Raw genomic sequence first — 22,345 nt, 5'->3', positions numbered from 1 at the left:
AAGTTATTGGTAATGCAGACTAGCCACAATGAGAGGTGTAATGCAGACTGGCCTCAATGATAGGTGTAATGCAGACTAGCCTCAATGAGAGGTGTAATGCAGACTGGCCTCAGTGAGAGGTGTAATGCAGACTGGCCTCAATGCAAGGTGTAATGCAGACTAGCCTCAGTGAGAGGTGTAATGCAGACTGGCCTCAATGCAAGGTGTAATGCAGACTAGCCTCAGTGAGAGGTGTAATGCAGACTGGCCTCAATGCAAGGTGTAATGCAGACTGGCCTCAGTGAGAGGTGTAATGCAGACTAGCCTCAATGCGAGGTGTAATGCAGACTAGCCTCAGTGAGAGGTGTAATGCAGACTAGCCTCAATGATAGGTGTAATGCAGACTAGCCTCAATGATAGGTGTAATGCAGACTAACCTCAATGCGAGGTGTAATGTAGACTAACCTCAATGATAGGTGTAATGCAGACTAACCTCAATGAGAGGTGTAATGCAGACTAACCTCAATGAGAGGTGTAATGCAGACTAGCCTCAATGATAGGTGTAATGCAGACTGGCCTCAGTGAGAGGTGTAATGCAGACTAACCTCAATGCAAGGTGTAATGCAGACTAGCCTCAGTGAGAGGTGTAATGCAGACTAACCTCAATGAGAGATGAAGGTGTTCTCATCCTCCTCATTCCACATTTGATTGTTTAATAATTGAAAAGGGCGGTATGTTTACTGATATAGGATGATAACCGTGTTCACTATTTGAATTGAGCAGGTTGTTGATCATGGAGTAAAATGTTTAATGCCAGTGGCTATGGTAATTTGGAACAAAAATCTCGACTGTAATATATTTACTTACAGAAACTTGTTGTTCGAGTTTACTCTTCAAGGCTGTACTGAGGTAAAACTGGAAGTTAAATGACAGGCCTCATCTTAGAAGGTTTTGGATACTGATTTAAATCCTTTTTTTTTTTTTCACTCTACCTTCCATTTTCTTTCTTCCTTAATCTGTGGGTTGAATTTTACATTCACTTTTATTTGACAAGTTTAATTATGCATGTGGTGGTGATTATTGAACTGAAACTCCATGCAGGTGAGCTTCTCATAGTCATACAGCATGGAAACAGATCCCTTGGCCCAAGTCATCCATGCCAACCAAGATGCCCCATATAAGCTCATCCCATGTTCCCTGCGTCTGGCCCCTATTCCTCTAAATCCTTATCTGCTTACCACTCCAAATATCTAGAATCTGCAGCAGCCTTAAGGAGAGACTTGCTGCAAAATTATCAGAGGGTGGTGAATCTGTGGAATTCATTGCCACAAAAGGCCAAGTCAATTGATATTTTTAATGCAGAGAGATAGATATTCTTGATTATTACCGGTGTCAGGTGTTATGGGGAGAAGGCAGGAGAATGGGGTTAGGCGGGATAGATAGATCAACCATGATTGAATGGCAGAGTAGACACGATGGGCCGAATGGCCTCAGTCTACTATCACTTATGAACATGAAAGTGTTGGGATTTAGTACATTGCCCAAAGCTGCTGACTTGATTGCACGCAATGCAATGGACACCTCCTTTGATTTAATGAATATGAGCAAGACATTCTCAAAAGGCTGGGATACAAACAGAAAAAACAAACTACTGAATTGTACCTAGTCATGTTGAAGCAGCGACTTCTTTACCAACACAGCATACTAAAATCGTTTAGTTTTTGAGATACAGAATGAAAGAAAGCAGGCCCTTCGGCCCACTGAGTCCACACTGAACATGGATGAGCCATTGACACTAGTTCTATGTTATTCCACCTTCTCATCCATTCCCTACACACTAGGGGCAATTTACCGAGGGCCGATTAATCTACAAACCTGCACGTCTTTGGGACATGGGAGGAAACCGGAGCATACGGAGAAAGTCCACGTGGTCAGAGGGAGAGCTTAGGAATTCCAGAGGCGGCAACGGAAGTCAGGATCGAACCCTGGTCTCTGGTGCTGGGAGGCAACAGCTTTACCAACTGTGCCACCATGCTGCCATTTGTGTTACTGTGTCCCATGATGTGGTTTTGTAGAGGGCAACACGTGTGAGTTGGAACTGAGTGTCGGCAGCCCTGATTTACACTGTTGTCAGGCGAAAGCTGAGCCATGCCAAATGGTACACGAGTGTCAGCGGGGTTTTAACGCTCGCTTCTGTTAGAAAAGAACTAATGATTAAAAATGCAAGTGATCAATGGGCCACCTGGAAACTTCGAAATGTTTCAAAACTTGTCATAATCATAAATTGGGTTTTCCTTGACTGCTGATTAATAAATGACATTCACTGGATGGAAAATAAAACAATTGTTTTTCCAGAGCCCGACTTAATTGAACACGACAAATTTATTTGGAGGTTTGGTACAACCGGAGTACCAGGGGCTGCTTGTTTGAGCAGAACTCTGAAGGCAGCTTGGTGTATTTTACAAATGATACTGCAGAGTTTACTTTTACTGCAGAACAGATTGTCTTGGGACCCAGAGAGTTGCAAGAGATGGCTGGCTTTGGATGGATTATAATTTTAGTAACCAGCACGCTCTGGGAATGCTTCTGCCTGTCTCTGGAGATTATAGGCATATCTCTTTGCTCTGTAACTTAATTGATCACATAATAAGCCTCTAATGTACTTGTCATGCTATCCATTTGTTTGTTTAATTTCCAGTGGATTTAAACGTAGAACAGAAAAGCATTGGTGCAGGCCCTTCGGCCCACAATGTCTGTGCTGAACATGATGCAGGACCATTTCGTACCTGTCTAATCCATTCCTTGCATATCCATGTGCCAACCTAAATGCTTTTAAATGTCGCAATTGTATCTGCGTCAGCCACCCCAAAATCTTTACCCCTCTCCCCTTAAAGAACATATAACTTTACAACGTAAGAACAGCCCCTTCAGCCCTCAATGTCTCTGCTGAACATGATGCCAAGATTTCCTGCACATTCATATGCCTATCCAAAGGTCTCTTAAAGCTAACCCTCTAATCTTTGATATTTTCATCCTGGGTAAAATGGTTCTGATTGTCTACCCTATCCCCCTCATGATTTTATGTACTTTTATCAGGTCTCCCTGCAGCTGAAATCCTCTAATCCAGGCAGCATTCTGGTAAGCCTTCCCTGCACCCTTTCCAAAGCCTCCACGTCCTTCCTGTAATGGGGTGATCAGAATTACATGCAATATTCCAAACACAGTCTGACCTAGTCTGCAGAAGGCTCTCTACCTGAAACATCACCCATTCCTTCTCTTCAGAAATGCTGCCTGTCCCGCTGAGTAACACCAGCATTTTGTGTCTATCTGCAGCCTAACCAAAGTTCTATACAGCTGTAAACACGTCAACCTCTGGCTGGCAAAGATGTACGCATGCCTGTATGGGGATGGGTTCAAAATGTTTCAACATGTTTAAGCCAGCATTGTGTCCCCATTGTTAAACTGTTTTAAATGGGCCTCCAGATTTCCTGTTTTGCTTTATTTTAAGAAAAGGTACCTCGACAAATGAGCCTTCCTGACGACTCAGACTATCCAGAGCACTTGCTGATTTTTGAAATAAACAAGGCCAATGGGGTCTATTTATTGTTTTTGAGCTATTTCCTGGCTTTGTGTTTGGGCTATAAACAGTTTTGCAAGTTGTGTGTTGCTTGTGATATTCTCAAGAATATGGAGAAAAATTATTATTCTAACTGGAATGATATGAGCAGCTTTCAATGTTCAGAGATGTGCCTTGTCTAGTTTTATTTTGTACTGTTGGTGAAGTTGATGTTCTTTCCAGCAGTTTTGGTGGCTTTCTGAGTTCACTCGGTTAACTTCAGCCAGGATTTTCTTAAACGCAAACATTTATTTTTCAATGAAATGTCTCTGTTGTATTAAGTCATTGTCCTTGTTTCTCGTGTATGAATTTGTTGTTGAACAGCCTGGCATTCATTTTTGGTGTCGAAACTAATCCTGGATAGTTTTTGGCAACTGCTCCCTTTTAACGCAGACAGTTAGTGGACAAACTTGGATTGTTTCCTCTGGAGCGTCAGAAGCTGAGGGGAGACCAGGAAGAAGTTTGTAAAATGATGAGAGGCTCAGATAGGGTAGACAGTCAGAACTTTTTTTTTTTTACTGGGTGGAAATGTCAAACACGAGTGCATAGCTTCAAGGTGAAAGAGGCATGGTGTAAAGGGGATGTGTGAGGCAAATGTTTTGTGTGGGTGCCTGGAACACGCTGCCAAAAGTGGTGGTGGAGGCAGTCGGGGATAATGGCATTTAAGAGGCTTTTGAATAGGCACATGGATAAGCAGAAAATGAAGAGGAATGGATCACATGCCAGCGGAGGAGATTAGTTTATCTTGGCATTGACATTATGGACCTGTTCCTTTGCTGCACTGTTATATATGTAATTTTTATGTTGCGAAAAAAAAGTTAGTGAGGGGTGTGGAGGTGATGTTTCCGTACTATCTACTTTTGAGGAGCAGCAAGTTTGCAATGAATCAAATAACCTGTGGGGAAAGTGCCGCCAGTGAAAAGGGCCATGGTAACTTTCAAACTGATCTTCATTCTCCATGGCAAAAGAAAGGGATTGGCTGAGCATGTTTCTCAATCAATGTGATGTACACCCCCCCCCCCCCCCCCCCCACCTGTGTCCACCTATCACGTGCCGGAATTTGTCCCACCTTCGCCTCTCCACCAACTTTCTTTTCTCCTCCTTCCCCGCCAACAAAATCAGTCTGAAGAAGGGTCCCAACGTGGACCTATCCATGTTCTCTGGAGATGCTGCCTGACCCGCTGAGTTACTCCCAACACCTTGTTTTATTTTGAAAACTAGCACCTGCAGTTCCTTGCGCCTCTATCTCAAAGCTAGGATTGGTCTGCATTTGCCTGGGGGTCTTTGTTCTGTGAAAATAATCACCACTAGTTCAGATTTAGCATACATGTCAATTTTTCTCTAACATCTCAAACCTGTTTTTTGCCCCAAGTCTGGATTTATTTTGCCATCTCTTCTGAAAATATATTGTAACAACTATTAAAGTTCTTGCATTTTTTAGGCGCTACCTTTTAAGACGTGTGCAGGAAAAACACTGCAGATGCTGGTATAAATCGAAGGTAGACAAAAAATGCTGGAGTAACTCAGTGGGCCAGGCAGCAGGAATGGGTGATGTTTTAGGTCTACCTTTTAAAACATTCTACATTCTGAAGAAGGGTCCTGACCCAAAACACAGTTCACCCATTCCCTCCAGAGATGCTGCCTGATCCGCTGAATCACTCCAGTACTTTGTGTTTTGCTGATTTCACATTGGTCTAGTTAATTTTGTAATGTAGAACTTGCAGTAAACTTTTAATCAGCAATGGATTAGAGAACTGATGATCGGCCTTATTGATGTTTAGCAAATATTAACCAGGATACACTTCTATTGATCTTTCAAAACAATTTTATGCCAATCAGAAATGGGCTTACTGTTAAAAGTCTCGTCCAGAAGATAATGACACACTCCCCCGATGCTGGCCTCTTTGTTCTCTGCTGTGTGTGAAATGCCAGTTCCATGTTGTGCAATCTGTTGGCTCTGTTTTAGCTGTTTGACATGTATGTGTAGCATCACTGAGACAGTGCCTCATTTGTGATGTCTTGGTTGATTTCTAGTTGCGTGTTACTTTTTGAGTGTTGATAACTTGATTGACTTCGGATTTTGTTTTGAATTGTGACTCAATGGCGTGGTTGGGCAATATAAAATAGGATAGAGACAAAATGCTGGAGCAACTCAGTGACTCCGGCAGTGCCTCTGGAGAAAATGGAAAAGTGATGTTTCGGGTTTGGACCTTTCTTCAGGCTCTCTCAATATGTAGAGACTTGCTGTACTGCTAGATGCAGGCGAGCTCAATCCATGGCAACGTCTGCTTGATTCTACATCCAAAATTGTCAATTTGTTCTGTGCTGTGATGTCTCCTTTCAAAGTTGCTTACCGATGTATGCACCAGGTTAATATTTGAGGTGTGAATTTGAGTTGGAATTGGAATATTTGGATCAATTGAGTGTTTGTGTTTTGGTCACAATTGGCTACTTTTGATCATTTGAAAACCCCCAGGTCAGTTGCATTGTTAACAGGTACATTTCCTGACAACAGCAAATGGATGCATATTGGTTGTGTATGTCACCACCATTTTGTGTAATGGAGTGGATAAATATGCTTTGGCTAAAAATGCTTACAAACCAGTTTGGAGGAAATATTGATATTACTGAAACTTTGTGCGGGGAAAGAGTCAGTAAAACTCTTGGGGAAAGTGAGAGCGCTGTTCGGGTTTGGGGGTCAGGGTTTCGGCCACTCGAGAGTAGTCCTCTCAACTCAGCGAATTGCAATTGTTAATTTTGAGGTAAAAGGAACAGTACTTTGTGCCAGTACTTTGTTGCTATCTTGAAAGTAAAGAGATCTTGCCATTTGGATCAACAAGTGGTAGATCCAAGTACACAGGTATATATTTTTAATATACAAACTGCAGCGCAGTAGAGTTGCAGCCTTGCAATGCCCAAGACCCAGGTTCAATCCTGACTACAGGTGCTGCCCGTGTGGAGTTTGTGCGTTCTCCCTCTAACTGCATGGGTTTTCTCTGGGCGCTTCGCTTTCTTCCCGCATTCAAAATATGTGCTGGTTTGTTTGTTAATTGGCCTCTAGAAATTGTGTACCGGGATCATGGTTGGCGAAAACATGGTGGGCCGAAGGGCCTGCTTCCACGGTGTATCGCCAAACCAAAAATTACTAACATTTTTATTTGAAATTAATTTAAAATACAATTCCAGTTTTTCATATCTGCCCTTAATGAGAAACTGAAGGGTCTGAAGAAGGGTCTCGACCCGAAACGTCACCCATTCCTTCTCTCCCGAGATGCTGCCTGACCTGCTGAGTTACGCCAGCATTTTGTGAATAAATACCTTCGATTTGTACCAGCATCTGCAGTTATTTTCTTAAACTAAAAGTAATGGTTCTGTTAGTAAAATCAACAAATCCTAATGCAGTAAAATGACCAGCGTATATTTGCATTTTATGACATACATTACTTGGGATTATAATGCTGTTTTTGCTGAAATTGCAAGGTTAATATTCAAGGTTAACGATTGGACTATCGGATCATTAGGGCTCTTTCTTTGTTTCGTCTAAACTGTGCACGTGAGTGTTCTCCTTCAGCTTGATTAGTCTGGTGTACGCTTCCCACTGTTGATCCATAATCACTGCGTTTCCGTAAATGTCTATTGGAAGAAATGGTTCACCCAGCAATAATTGAACTTGTGCTACCCACATTGGAATGGGTGCGAACCGATTACTAATAGTTTAATCCTACGAGAAACCCTAACTATTTGGCTTGCTTGGTGAAATGTAGGTCTTTTCATTAAATGGATGTCCTTCCTTCATTTTGTGTATTGAATGGAGGAATTTGTATTTGGTATACTTGTATTGATGTATACTTGGAAACCAAATGTTTTGTTTTGGAGAAAACGCACCTGTGTTTAAGTGTGTTTGGCCCTTATTGCTGCCTTCCAAGTTTAGAATGTCTGTTTTGACTATATTCAGTTTAAGTGCTGACTCGAAGCAAACTCTATACTGTGATCGCGTTTGCTTAACTGCGCCAGTGCACGTATGTAGATAAAGCTTGTACAAGCTTACATTGAATAAAGTGGGCAGTTCACTAATTAGTTCATGTCTGTGGGCGAGTGAGAACCAGTGGCTTTGGGGGTTTAGTGGTGGCAAATTGTGTGGCTGCCTCCTCATGTGGTTTGATTTCTTACTCTCCTATCAGATAATGAATACCTCCTTGCTTCGAATTAACTAGGTTGGCTGCAGAAGGGACTTTTATGATTTAATAGGGATCTAAGATATCCATGTTTTTGGAATCCATTTAAAGATCCTGTTTAGAATCAGTGAATTGGGTGACGATATCTTTAGACCTGGTAACATGTTTGCCCACACCCCACATTACATAAACCAAGTGCTGGAGGATGGAGGACGGGCAGCACAGTGCAGCAGTAGTAAAGTTGCTGCCTTACTGTACAAGAGCCACTGGCTGTATCTTGACTGCGGGTGCTGTCTGTATGCACCTTGTATGTTCTTCCTCTGTCCGCGCAGAATTCCTCTGGGTGCTCCGGTTTCCTCCCACCTTCTAAAGACGTGCAAGTTTGTGGGTTAATTGGCTTCTGTAAATTGTCCCGAGTGTGTAGGAGTGTGTACGAGTGTACGGGTGATTGTGTTCGGTGTGGACTAGGGGGGGCTGAGAGACCCATTTCCACGCCATATCTCAGAAACTACAACATAGTGGTTCAGGTAGCATTTGCGATGGGAATGGGCAGATTGCGTTTCAGTTTCTTCAAACGATATTTTGTTGAGGAAAGGTGTGTGGCTGGGTCCGGGTCAGAACATGGTCAAAGGCCAGGAATCGCGGAAAGGGAGTTGTGAGTGAGGGTCTCCCAGTTCTCCAGTTGGAGAAAGGAGGAGAACCTCTTCGAAGTCTTTTGAAAAAGGATCACGGCCAGAAATGTTGACTGTCCATTCCCTCTGCAAGTGCTGCCTCACCCGCTGAGTTCTTCCAGAACTTTGTGTTTTGCTCAAGATTCTGCAACATCTGCAGGTCTGTGACTCCATGCTGTGCAATCTGTCGGCTTTGTCCATTGCACGGGCCAGGCAGCATCTCTGGAGAACATGGATAGGCTGTTTGACAAGTACCCATAACATCACCATGTCAGTACCTCATTTTTGGGTATGCCTGATGCTGCTATTGGTGCCTCTTCAGTGGATTGGAGTTGGTCTTCTGCTTTGTTGGCGGTTTGAGGAATGTACTGGACTATGGGGTTGTAGGTTGTAGTGCAATACAATTCTGTTGCTGCCGCTAAACGCGCATGTTCGTTAAAGTCATTAAAGGGTTGATTGGACTGGATCTTCCTATATAAGACCATAAGATATGGGTACAATGGTGCAATTAAATAATGAACTGTGCTAAATTAATCTAAGCTCCTCTGTCTGCACCTGATCCATGTCCCTCCATTACCTGTGTACCCATGTGCCTAGCTAAGTTTTAAAAAAATGCCACAATCGTATCTACCTTCACCACCATCCCTGGCATACATATACATGGATACATAGACAATAGGTGCAGGAGTAGGCCATTCAGCCCTTTGAGCCAGCACCGCCATTCAATATCATGGCTGATCATCCACAATCACTACCCCGTTCCTGCCTTCTCCCCATATCCCTTGATTCTGCTAGCCCTAAGAACTCTATCTAACGCTCTTTTGAATGCATCCAGTGAATCTGCCTCCACTGCCTTCTGAGGCAGAGAATTCCAAAAATTCACAACTCTCTAGGTGAAAAAGTTTTTCCTCGTCTTAGTTATAAATGGCCTACCCTTATTCTTAAATTGTGGCCCCTGGTTCTGGACTCGCCCCAACATCAGGATCATGTTTCCTGCATCTAGCATGTCGAATCCCTTAATAATTTTATAGGTTTCTATAAGATCCTCTCTCGTCCATCTAAATTCCCGTGAATACAAGCCCAGCATGTTCCAGGCACCCACCACTCACTGTTTTTAAAAAAAAAAACTAGCCCTGCACATCTTTAAATATTACCCCCTCTTGTCTCGTCACTCTGGGGAAATGTTCTGCCTGCCCTCTCTATGTCCCTCATGTCTTTGTATAGAAACAAGGAATCGCAAATACTGGTTTACACAAGGACACAAAGTGCTGGAGTAACTCAGTGGGTCATGCAACATCACTGGGGAACATGGACAGGTGATGCTGTGGGTCAGGACCCCTCTTCGGACACTTTTAGCTAATTTTATACACATCTATCAGGTCTCCCCTCAGCCTCTGGCACTGCAGGGGAAACAACCCAAGTTTATCCATCCTCGTATTGCTAATACCTTCTAATCCAGGCAGCATTTTGACAATGACTACGCCCAACAGAAAATCCTTTTAGTAGCGGGGAAATGTTGATGATTGGCAAGACACAATGTAGGCGTTCTTTCAAATTAATTTATTTCCCAGTGCACGCACCTCCCACTTATGCCTGTTTACTATGTAAACTGGCTCTTTTGTCCTATGAACTGGTGTTCAGTATTTCCCCACTGTAAACTCCTCCACTCAGTAAATTGTCAAAGATGCCACCAATTGGTGAGCATCTGCAGAATGTCTATACGATACAGCAATACGTTTTGTATTGATCTGGGTCTTTTTATGCATGGTAGAAATACAGGTTTCCTTCCTCCAGTGCCTATGCAGTTGGAGGTGATGATCTGTGAATGCAAGTGGTTCTGCCCGTGACTGAAAGAAATTGTAGAGCTGTGGACGTAACCCAGTCCATTTCACAGACCACTCACCCCAGCAATGATTCCATCTACACCACACTGCCTCGGGAAGGCAGCCAGCATAATCAAAGACTTCTCCCACCTCAGTCGTTCCTCCTTTTCCATGCTTCTGTGCAGAAGAAGATAGAGAAGCTTGAATGAGTGAAACGAAACTCGAGAACAGCCTCTTCCCTTCTTTTGAAATGAGGAACTGCAGATGTTGGTTTGCTGGTCTCCCTCCTAACCCCATTCTCCTGCCTTCTCCCCATCACCTCTGATACCTGTACTGATCAAGAATCTATCTATCTCTGCCTTAAATATATCCACTGACTTGGCCTACACAGCTTTCTGTGGCAAAGAATTCCACAGATTCACCACCCTCTGACTAAAGAAATGTAACCTCATCTCCTTGCTAAAAGAATGTCCTTTAATTCTGAGGCTATGACCTCTAATACTAGACTTTCCAGACTAGTGGAAACATCCTCTCCACATCCACACTATCCAAGCCTTTCACTATTCTGTATGTTTCAATGAGGTCCCCCTCATTCTTCTAAACTCCAGAGAGTACAGGCCCAGTGCCGACAAATGCTCATACAGCACTCGTGGCACTTTAACACCCAGTGTGTGTTTGTGTGGCATAGGGGAACAGTCACTCTCATTGCTTGCAGTGTTTTGTGCATTTTGGGTGAATTCTGAGGTGAGGGATTGTCATCCACCTTCCATGACCGATTGAGCTACGTTGTACAGATGAACATAATGTGTGCATGAAATACATATTTTAGTTTGAGTTCTTATGTTGGTGATGGGAGGGGGGGGGGGGGGAGTGGACACTTGCAAACCCTTTCTCCCTTTGCTGGAGGCACTGGTTAGCACCTTGCTGTGCATCAGAAAATTGCACACAGCTGGAATCGAAGGCTCATTTGTAAATGTCTGAGCTTGCCACAATTGTGCTCCCAATCTGAGACCACCTCTTCTGTAAGGGAAGCTATCATATTAGTTCGCTTCTCTACTATGCTGAGTCACTGAGATATTTGATATTAAACTGTCTTTGCCGAGTTACATAGGAACAAGTTCGCTACCATTTTTTGCCTTCTCTTTCTATTGTCAAGTTTACTTTCTCTTGTCAAGCAGTCATCGTGATAATTGGGCGAATGTGTGTAAACATTTGCAATTCGGTCACGGAAATGCAGACATGATTAGGATGAACACGTGAACTGCTTAAACGTAAAGCCACTATTGCATAACTTCAATGCAGTTACATTGAGACACTGGGAAAAAATCATCATTGCTATCACAGTTGTCATTTTTTTTTCTCCAGAGATGCGATCTGATCAGTTGAGCTACTCCAGCACCTTGTGTCCCTTGTAGAGACAAGGAACTATAGTAAATACACAAAAGGACACAGTGCTGGAGTAACTCGGCAGGTCAGACGGCACCTCTGGAGAACATGGCTTTTGGGTTAAGGGTCCCTTGAAGGGTCTGAACCCAAAACATCACCTATCCATGTTCTCCAGTGATGCTGCCTGACGTGCTGAGTTACTCCAGCACTTTATGTCCTTCTGTGTAAACCAGCATCCGCGGTTCCTTGTTTATAAAAAAATTGGGGTAATTTTTGTCACTTTTCCTAGAAGGGACACACGGTACTGGGAAAAAAAATGTTGGGTGGCTAATTTCAAAACTATATAGGTATGTTAGTGTGGCAATCTCGCACCTCCAGTGACCCAGGTTCAAACCTGACCTTGGATGTTTGCTGTGTGGAGTTTGTACTTCCTCTGTCTGTAGGTTTCCTCAAGGTGTTCTATTTTTCTCTCTGGTCCTGTGGACTGGTGGAGAAATTGAGGCTGTTTGCCCACTGAGTCCCTACTGTACAGCAAGCAGCCATCTCTAACCTAATCCTACCCCATCCCATGTTGCTCCCTGCATTCCCATCCAATATTTTGGGAAGTGGGAAGAAATCAGGACAGAGAACTTGCAAACACCACTCGGACAATACTGGCGTTTACTGTACCAGATTTGCCAGTTAATAAGTTGGATTATGAGGCAGGAGCAGAATTAGGCCATTCTGCTCATCGAGTCCACTCTGCCATTCGATTATGGCCGATCTATTTTTTTCCCTCTGTGCAATTCTTTTGCCATCTCCCCATAGCCATTGATGCTCTTACTAATCAAGAACCTCTGTTTTTAAAGTACCCTACTATGACTTGGCCTCCACCCCCATCTGTGGCAATGAATTCCACGGATTTACTGCCCATTGACAAAATAAATATCTCGTCTCCATTCTAAAGGTATGTCGTTTATTCTGAGGCTGTGCCCTCTGGTCCTAGAGTCCCTGCAAACGTCCTCGCCACATCCACTCTATCTAGGCTTTTCATTATTTGATCAGATTCATTCCCCATCATCCTTCTAAACTCCAGCAAGCACAGGTCGAGAGCCATCAAACGCTCCTCATACGTTACCTCAATCCACCCATCCCTGGGATCATTCTTATAAACCTCTTGTGGACCCACTCCAACAGCAGCACACATCTTTTCTCTGATATGGGGCCCAACACTGCTCTCAAATTTCCAAATGTGGCCTGACCAGCCTCTCTATAAAGCCTCAGCATATATCCTTGCTTTTATATTCTAGTCCTCTCAAAATGACTGCCAACATTGCATTTGCTAGTCAGTTTGCTGCTGCAAATTGTCCTTCTTGTAGGTGGCTAGCAAGAGAATTGATAGTCGGCGCGTAGATGGGAGAAAATGGCTTCCCAAGGGATTGTTCCGAGAGCTGGCACAGACTTAATGGGCCAAACTGGCATTGTCCTAATACATGAGAGAGTGCTGTTGCTGTGACTTTACTTTTGTCTTGAGAACGAGTGCAAAGGTTATTCATGTGAAAGCTCGTTGTTTGGGATCTCCACCTTTAGAGGTTATTGCTTAACTGATGGTGATCAGTACTCTAAAGTGCATGGCAAAATATTCAGGTTTATTGATAAATGCTGTAAATAGCCAAGAGGGTAATAAGCAAATGACGGTGATGTTGAAATGGGAAAGATTTTCTAGTGTTTTTCAGTTGTGAAATATAAGCAAATATTTTTTGGTGCAATAGTGAGGGGCTGTTGCCATCGAAGGCGGCAGATTGGGTAGAAAAGCCCGTTTCTTTTTTATTGTGGTTGGACCTCTGTCAGGAGATGGTGTGCAGTTCTTTAGGAAGAGAATTGCATATTCCACAGGTCCATTGCAGATATGATAGTGGAGTTTCAGACACTTCTGGATAGGCATGTGGATATGCAGGTAATGGAGAGGCGTAGACCACATACAGGCAGAAGAGATTGGTTCAGCACAGACATTGTTTGCCAAGGGGCCTGTACTGTGCTAAGCTCTAAGAGAAGGTGCTGAAGGGATTCACTGGAATCTGGGACTTCAGTTCTGTGAAGATGCCCAATCTCTGTGGAGTTGAGGGGATTGAGGGGAATTGGTGGTAATGATCAAATTGGTGAAAAGCTTTGAAACAAAGTGTTGCAGGATGTAAGGAGCCTGTGATCATCGAGCAGAGATTTGAAAGGTATTGGTGAAGAAATTAGATGTGATGAAGACCTGCTTCTCTGCCCAGTCCATGTTACGGACTGACTGACTTGGTCTGACTTGCTTCTCTGCCTCGTCCATGTTATGGTCTAACCTGCTTTGCCTGTTTGGCATAGTAGGTGCACGTTTGGCAGTAATATGAAAATTGACTAATTAATTGAAAGGGAAAGGGGGGGGGGGAAATAAAGAATCGTGGGGTAAAATATTGGTCATGTTAAGAAGCCCCTTGCAATGGCTAGCACGGTAAGATGGGTTGAAGACCAGTGCCTGTTTTGATTCTTTGGCTGTGGAGCCCTCAGTCTATAAAATAACATTGTTATTTGATCGACTATTAGCTTGCTAGATGTTTAGATGTTTGATCCAGCTGCCATGCTTTTCTGAACTCCCTTCTGATAACTAGAAACCAGGAACTGCAGGTGCTGGTTTACACAAAAGAACGCAAAGTTCGGAAGGGTCTCGACCTGAAACGTCACCTATCCATGTTCTCCAGAGATGCTGCCTGACTCGCTGAGTTACTCCAGCACTCTGTGTCCTTTCCTTCTGATATTCAGGCAATGGTGTGTCACATCAATGACTTTGACTCATTATTGAGTTCTCTCCCTTGAGACTTAATTTCAGCATTGTCTGATTTGCATATTTATTTAAAAACCTAGATTACAATACAAATTTCTTAGTTGCATGTTTATATATAAGCAAGGGTCAGCAAGGTTTTTTTGGGAGATAAAACCGGCCTCTGCACAAGACCTTGGTCGTTGGATTCATTGTTGTCCAAGTCCAAATTTGCCAGATCTGTGATCTAATTACTATGAACCGATTGCCTGGTGCATTACTGGCTGCCACATAGGAGATAGTTGGAGACACAAGGAACTACTGGTGATGCAGGTGAACAGAAAAAGACAGTGCTTGAGTAACTCGGCAGGGAAGGCATCGTGTGTAGGTCAGAGGTCATGTAATAGGAGCAGAATTAGGCCATTCAGCCCCTCAAGTCTACTCCACTATTCAATTATGGGTGGTCTATCACTCCTTCATAACCCCATTCTCCTGCCTTCTCCCCATAACCCCCGACATTCGTACTAATCAAGAGTCTATTGATCTCTGCTTTAAAAATATCCATTGACGGCCTCCACAGCCTTCTGTGGCGAAGAATTCCACAGATTCACCACACTCTGACTAAAAAAAAATCCCTTCTCGACTCCTTCCAAAAAGAATGTCCTTTAATTCTGAGGCTATGACCTCTAGTCCTAGACTCTCCCACTAGTGGAAACATCCTCTCCACATCCACTTCATCCTAGCCTTTCACTATTCGATACTGGAGGTAACGTTTGTGTCGGGACCCTTCAGGCCAATTGCAGTAGGGAGAGAAAGCTGGAAAAGAGGTGGGGGCAGGACTGAGCCAAGCAAGTGATAGGTTGGTGCTAGTGAAGGGGGGGGGGGGGGGTGCGGGAAGGAGGTTGATTGGCAGATGGGTGGGCAAAGGCCAGAGATTAAAAAAACAGATAGGTGTCGGATAAGGAGTGAAGCCAGAGGGAGGGATATGGGTGAAAGGAGACATGGGGGGAATACAAACTGTATCTCGGAACACGTGACAATAACAGACCAATATTAATTTTAGTGTTCCACTCCCACGGCAATTAAACACACAAATAGTTGACATGTTGGCAATTTTTAATCTATATTTGAGTGCTGAGTTTCCGAGATTGTGGAAAACATACCTGGATTGCTCTCTGTCGGTGTATTAATGTCTTGTTCCGAATCATTGTGTATCACGCTGCAATAGAGTTTCTTTTGTGGTGTCTTCTGAAATATTTGATAAAATGCTGAGATCATTTTATTTTGGGTCAGGAAAGCAGCTGGTTATAGATCAGACTGGATGGCTTTTCAGCAAGTCTATCCAGTGAATCACTGAGTCCCAGTTCAGTTCGTGGTTTGTGCTGAATTAGCTTTTTCCAATTGTGGCACATCTTAGGCAAGCTAAATTGGGTTCGGCACCCTCCATGGAGAAGAAAAGAAGACAGGATTGTTCATCTAAAAAAAAAATAGTAGCAACTTATGTATGGAAATTCAATGACAACAGATCTAACTACATTGTTAATTACCCTTACTGCTCTGTGTGATTAACTAGCCTAGTGACTATAATCAAGGGTCCCTTAAGAATAATAGTCATGTGGACAAAGTGTTCTGGGATTATTAGCAAAACCTTAACTGCTTTAGTGCAGAATATTATTCTAATATTTTAATTTTATGCAGCTCCAAAAATGTTTAAAAGGTATCAGAGGATGAAATGAAAAGTCGTCTTGGCAAGATCAACTTTATAAAGGATATGTTAATAAATCCTTGGATTAAAAGAAAATCTTGGAAATGGGCAATTAGTCAAATTCTGTGCGTATATTCTTGAAAAGTACTTTGCAAATCTTCACTTCCATATTTAGGTTACGTAAGGGGGTATTAAATGATCGTGTTTTTATCATTTTTAGGTGCAGATAAACCTTTACTCTGGTTGTGTAGTCATGGAAAGTACAAACGTATTTGCATGTGGTAAATATTGGGCCGGTTTGTACAAGTTGAGTGTTAATTATAGCTAGTAATTCAGGGTCAAGGTTCAGATTTGGAGTTGCTCCACTTGCAGTTCTGCCCAAGCTGCTGTTTGCTCCACTTCCCTTCCACGGCCATTCTTGTCCTGATTCAGACTTGCTATTTTAAGAAAGTTACTTCAACGTATGAGGCACTATGTGCACTTGCAAAATTATTTGAGCAAATTAGGAAGAGATTGTTGGAATATTGGACTGAAAGATCTACGTGTCAGACCAAGACGTTGCCCCTTGGGGTTATACAGCATGAAAATAAGCACTTTTAAGCCCAATCATCGTTTGAGTAGAAAGAAGGAACTGCAGCTGGTGGTTTACACAAAAGGACACCATGTTTGGCTGAAGGGTCCTGACCCAAAATGTCACCTATCCATAGTCTCCAAAGATGCTTCCTGACTCACGGAATTACTCTAGCTCTTGGTATCATCAACATTTGAGCACCCATTTACACCTCATTTTATTGTATTTTTTTCCCCCAACAAACCTATCAATTCTTTCTCCACCCCACCCCCAAAGATTCTACCACTCGCCTTGCAAGAGGGCAATTTACAGTGATTGACCAAACTACTAGAAGTGTCATTGGGAAGTGGGAGGAAACAAGCACCTGGGGAAATCTATGGAGTCGAATAGAGAGCATGCAAACTCCGCAAGACAGCACTAGAACTCTTCATTGAACTGCATTGCTTCAACTCCAAGGCACCACCATTTCATGCCGGCCGTCCTCTTAATGTTCCAGTGGAATTTGTTCAGCAACTACATTGTGACATGGCAAATTTGTCAAGAACCCGGATCTGCACGAGATTCCTGCACAAACGGATATAATTGAAAGCAAGAAAATAGTGCTGGATAAAGTCAGCGGGTCGGGAGACATTTGTGGAGAAAATAGACAGACAAAGTTAAATGCAACTTTCAGAGTTAGTGTGGAATCACAACCTATCCAATGGATTAGATTTTCAGAATATACTGCTGGTGTACTTTAAAATGTCCAGAGGATTCTTCGCTTACTTGTGGATAGTGAACATCTGCTTGGAGTCAATGAATTAAGACTACTTCAAGGGGATGGTTGTTGCCTTGTTGAAAAGCAGCAAAAATCTCTTAATTGGCATCAAATGCACTTTCAACTCGATCCCCATAGTGAGCACAATAGCCTGAATCATTTTAATCGGGGCTGGGCTAGGTGTATCTCTCTCGCTCTCTTTTTCTCTCTCTTTTTTCTCTCTCTCCTTTTTCTCTCTCTCCTTTTTCTCTCTCTCTTTTTTCTCTCTCTTTTTCTCTCCCTTTTTCTCTCTTTTTCTCTTTTTCTCTCTCTTTTTTCTCTCTCTCTCTTTTTTCTCTCCCTTTTTTCTCTCTCTTTTTTCTCTCTCTCTTTTCTCTCTCTCTCTTTTCTCTCTCTTTCTCTTTTTTAAGAGGTAGATGGATAAAAATGTTAGGCCTTGTTAATGAGCCCACAGCAAAGTCACAGTTGGTTTTGATGGGCTGGATTGTAATTTCAATTCCTAATACCAGATCATCAAAATGGACACTGTTCTAAAACTCCAGCATGGCAAGTCCTTATCTCAAATTGTAGTTATCCCATCTGACTCAAGGCAATAACTTGCTCTGTGGAAATGAGGCATTGGCATTGAGAACCTTGACTCCCATCTCTGTGTGCTCCTGACAAATGTAGTATGAAAGTGAGCAGCCCACCTCTGAAGCTACCCACTTACTTACCCACCCATCGACCAACACCTGCCCAACCTGTAGTCCAGTCTGTGGATGCCACCTTGACCCACAGAATTAGAGCAGAAGCAAAATGTAGAAAGAAAGAACTGCAGGTGTTGTTTATACCAAAGTTAGAGGCACAGTGCTGGAGTACTGCAGCGGGTCAGACGGCAACTCTGGGGCAGGGGAAAAGGATGGATGGCGTTTTGGGTCAGGACCCTTCTTCAGACTGAAGGGCCCCGACCCGAAAAGTTACCTATCCGTGTTCTACAGAGATGCTGCCTGAGCCGCTGAGTTATTCCAGCACTTTGTCTATCTTTGGAGCAGAAATGAATCCGCTTGAATCTTTGGGTTGCATTATGAATGCCTTGTGTGCTGTGTGTAGAATCTTTGTGCCTCATGAAACCTTTAACTGTTTTTCTCTCCACTGATACTGCTGACCTCTTGAGTATTGTCTATTTTTATCTCTGAATTCAGAATGTGTGTTGGTAGCTACAGGTTTTATGCATCAGTGTGGGCTTATTGAAAACTTATTTTAGGAAGAGTAGGCAGTGCAGACAGTAGATATGATGGACAATGTTGTCACATTTGTTGTCGGGCTATAACAACACACATGAACTGAGTTTGGTGCATAATTGCACCATTCTCAATTAATCCAATTTGTTTTAACTTGGGTGGAGTTAAATTTCTCAAATTGAATACTTAATCAAAATCCCTTTAAAGAGCATCCTCGAGCTGATGGCAGAGCTCACCTGAAGCACGTCAGTAATAATGTAGTAGAGAATGTTCACACCTCCCTCGTTTCGAGAGTATATTCATGCTGCAGTCTTGTGTGAATATATATCTTTTCTTGGTCCTGGACAAGTGGCTAAATACTTTTAAATTGGAACTGGTTGTACAAGAAGCATCTCGTAGCAATAGAGATATTTAGAAAGCATTTGTGTTAATAATCCTGCTTTTATGGTTTGGAGCATTTGAAGCAATTGAGTTTACAAACACCTTACTAATGTTTGCAGGTCCAATGGTAGTATGTTATCATTGATATTTGCAGAGGACAATTAACCTACAAACCTGTACGACTTTGGGGATGTGGGAGGAAATGTGCAAACTCTACACAGACGGCGCCCAAGGTCAGTTTCGAACTATAATCTCTGGTGCTGTGAGGCAGCAGCTCTACCAACTGTGCCACTGAGCTGCCCCGAGTAAAATTAATATAAAGCTGTTTGGATGGATTGCTGTACAGTAGAAAGTACCATGTTTACAATTATGGGATGGGATGGACTGCTGTGTTCAGGTTCTGCCAAGTTGCTTGCAATACGGGAGATAATTGAGGTTGACTGTAATGGACATTTTTTACATTGGATTATCTTTGAATTGATGAAATGTAATGGGTGTAAACAAGCAGCGTTTCATCTGATTTGGTGGGGATTTTTGTTGCCTTATTTGTTTCAAGCTTAATCAGGAAAGGGGTAAAATTCAGATCTTTTCGATCAGTTGTTTGAAAGGATTGGGGATATAATTTGCAAGTGCATTTCGTGTTGAGAGATTAATAATTATTGTTTGCATTATAAGGCTTCCAGACCTTTCAAGATTTGAATAGTGATTGGTTTAAATGTGTCATTGTGGACTTATCACTAGATGTATGATATTTGTGTCTTTTTGCATCAATATCTTTAAAAGCGTCTGCCATGTGAATAAATAATGTTAGCTTTCAGATTTCTTGAAGGGCAATGAAATGTACATTTAACTCTTTTGTTGTCATTAACCCTGATTATATATATATATTTTTACCAACCCAGGAATCTTGTACAATGGTCAAGTGTATAGTCGGGAGTTATGGAGAGAAGACAGGAGAATGGGGTTGAGAGGGAAAAATAGATCAGCCATGGTCGAATGGCGGATTAGTCTTGATGGGCTGAATGCCCTAATTCTGCTCCTATAACTTGTGAACTTATGAAAATATTTAGTTCTGTAAACTTGATGTGATTTCTTTATCTTAATTTTCCAAACTGAGTCTTCTAAAAGAACTGCCAATGCATTGGGCAGGATTTCCCATATTTCAGCAGACCCATGGAGCATTTTAAGATTAGTTTAGCGATATTCAGCTCGAGAACTTTGTCTGCACACTTCTCAGAATATTGATTGAAGGATTGCAAGATTTGGTAATGGAGAGGATGTGGCGAGAGAGTTCAATTTCCATTATTGTCTAAATATTCAGAATTTTTTGTAACCAGCACGTTTTTACTGAAATAATTGAGGAAAGAATTGAGTGTATTTGAGCAGAGCTGAATTACCCCAAATTGTACAAGTAGAAACCTCCTCCCTCTTCCCCCACTCAAGTTACAGGAGATAAGGGGGTGTCCCTAGGAAATTATCTGTGTCGCGATCTTCCACAACGTGAAGCCATGTCATCTGTGTGTGCGTCAACAACCATGAATTTGGAAAATTTAGTTAATTTACTATTTTTATTTTTAAAATTCTGCAAGAGCGGATTTTATTCCGTTTCCCAAATTTTGGGGCATGATTTTCTAAATCTAGAAGGGTGAATTTCTGCTTTCAAGATGGCTGTATTTGAGAGGAAAAACTTGGTGGAAGGGCTTAAAAATGCGACGTGATGTTTTTCCCCCTCCCCCCCCCCCCCCCCCCCATCCTTCCTTGATGCGATTCAACATCAGTTCCTAAACCTAACATTGACAGCTGGGCTTGCTTTTTATTTGACCAGTTTTGCAAAGACAGCAGCAGTCACTGACGTTTCCAGCGTTGGAACAGGATTGATGGGTTGTTTTCTGTTTTTCTAACTAAGTTTAAAGGTGGTCTGACAAATTTCCTGATCTGTTTTTTCAAGTTGGCTTCCCACCAACTGCAGTACAACTGCAATTTGGCACTACGTTGTGTTGGCAGACAGGCTTTCAAGGAGTTCCATAGCAAATGCAAATTGCCAAGGCATTCATTGATTGTTTAGCTGCAATTTTACTGAGCAGAGAAGCTAGTTAATGCAATGTGACCAATTTGCTGTTTAACCAAACTAGATGGCAATGCTTTTAAATTGTTAACGTTTGACTGTGTGATGTACCAGTGCTGATTAAATTTTACAGTAACTGGAATATAACTTGAAATGTGTCTGTAAAACCTCCAAGTGGCAGTTTCTGAGGGACAGCAGGGAGTATCTCATTTGCTTCAGTCGTTAAATGCACATTGGTGGACTTGCTTGTGGTAGGGTCAGTGACAGAGATTCTTGCAAATTCAAGAGATTTTCAATGTTTATACAGCAGGCTCCCAATGAAATAAAGTGTGAGAGATTTACTGCTGTTGTTCCCTTCTGACCATTCATGATGCAATGACTACAAGATTATCATTTCAAGTTAATCGCTCATTTCGTACATTGAAGTTTATGAATGGATTTGTTCGGTCATAAGCAAAGTAAAGGCACCTAACATTTAGGTTAGCCAGATAGACACAACGCTGGAGTAACTCAACAGGCCATAAGATCATGTGATGGGAGCAGGATTAGGCCTTTTGGCCAATCTAGTCTACTCCGCCATTCAATCAAGGCTGATCCATCTCCCTCCGAACCCCATTCTCCTGGCTTCACCCCATAACCCCTGACACCCGTACTAATCAAGAATTTATCTATCTCCGCCTTAAAAATATCCCCTGACTTGGCCTCCCCAACCTTCTGTGGCAAAGAATTCCACAGATTCACCACCCACTGACTAAATAAATTCCTTCTCCCTAAAAGAATGTCCTTTAATTCTGAGGCTATGACCTCTAGTTCTAGACTCTCCCACTAGTGGAAACATCCTCTCCACATCCACTCCATCCAAGGGTCAGGCAGCATCTCTGGAGAAAAGAGATGGGTGACGTTTTGGGTCGAGACCCTTCACCAGTCTGATGCTGCCTGCCCGCTGAGTTACTGCAGCTTTTTGTGTAAACAAGCATCAGAGTTCCTTATACACTTTTAACAATTAGGTTATCTGCTTTGGTGTACATGTTTTCTGACTTTATTTGTCTCAAATTCCGTCATGGTTGTTAAACCAATGTAATAAAGATGTCTCATAGTAAAATCTAGTAGTGAGATAAATACAACTTGAAATTCCACTTGAGTGTAATTATTCATTTTTAATATAATAATAATAATAATAATAATACATTTTATTTATATAGCGCTTTTCATATACTCAA

General features: G+C 42.4%; 1 protein-coding gene across 13 annotated transcripts in view; it reads left to right on the top strand.

The window, feature by feature from the left end:
- tcf3a (transcription factor 3a) overlaps window positions 1-22,345 on the top strand; it is a 149,650-nt gene that overhangs the window by 16,621 nt on the left and 110,684 nt on the right. Inside the window, exon 3 of one of the 13 annotated variants that reach the window (XM_078424212.1) lies at window positions 19,180-19,293. The exons of the other annotated variants lie outside the window; for them this stretch is intronic. Within the exon in view, the coding sequence (XP_078280338.1) occupies window positions 19,251-19,293 (43 nt within the window). The 5' untranslated portion in view covers window positions 19,180-19,250. The remainder of the gene's footprint in view (window positions 1-19,179; window positions 19,294-22,345) is intronic. 13 annotated transcript variants of the gene reach the window in all.

The sequence above is a fragment of the Rhinoraja longicauda genome, chromosome 28 (genome assembly GCF_053455715.1).
Source record: "Rhinoraja longicauda isolate Sanriku21f chromosome 28, sRhiLon1.1, whole genome shotgun sequence".
Lineage (NCBI taxonomy): Eukaryota > Metazoa > Chordata > Chondrichthyes > Rajiformes > Arhynchobatidae > Rhinoraja > Rhinoraja longicauda.
Note: the sequence above shows the minus strand (reverse complement) of the source record. Positions and strands in the feature narration are given on the sequence as shown.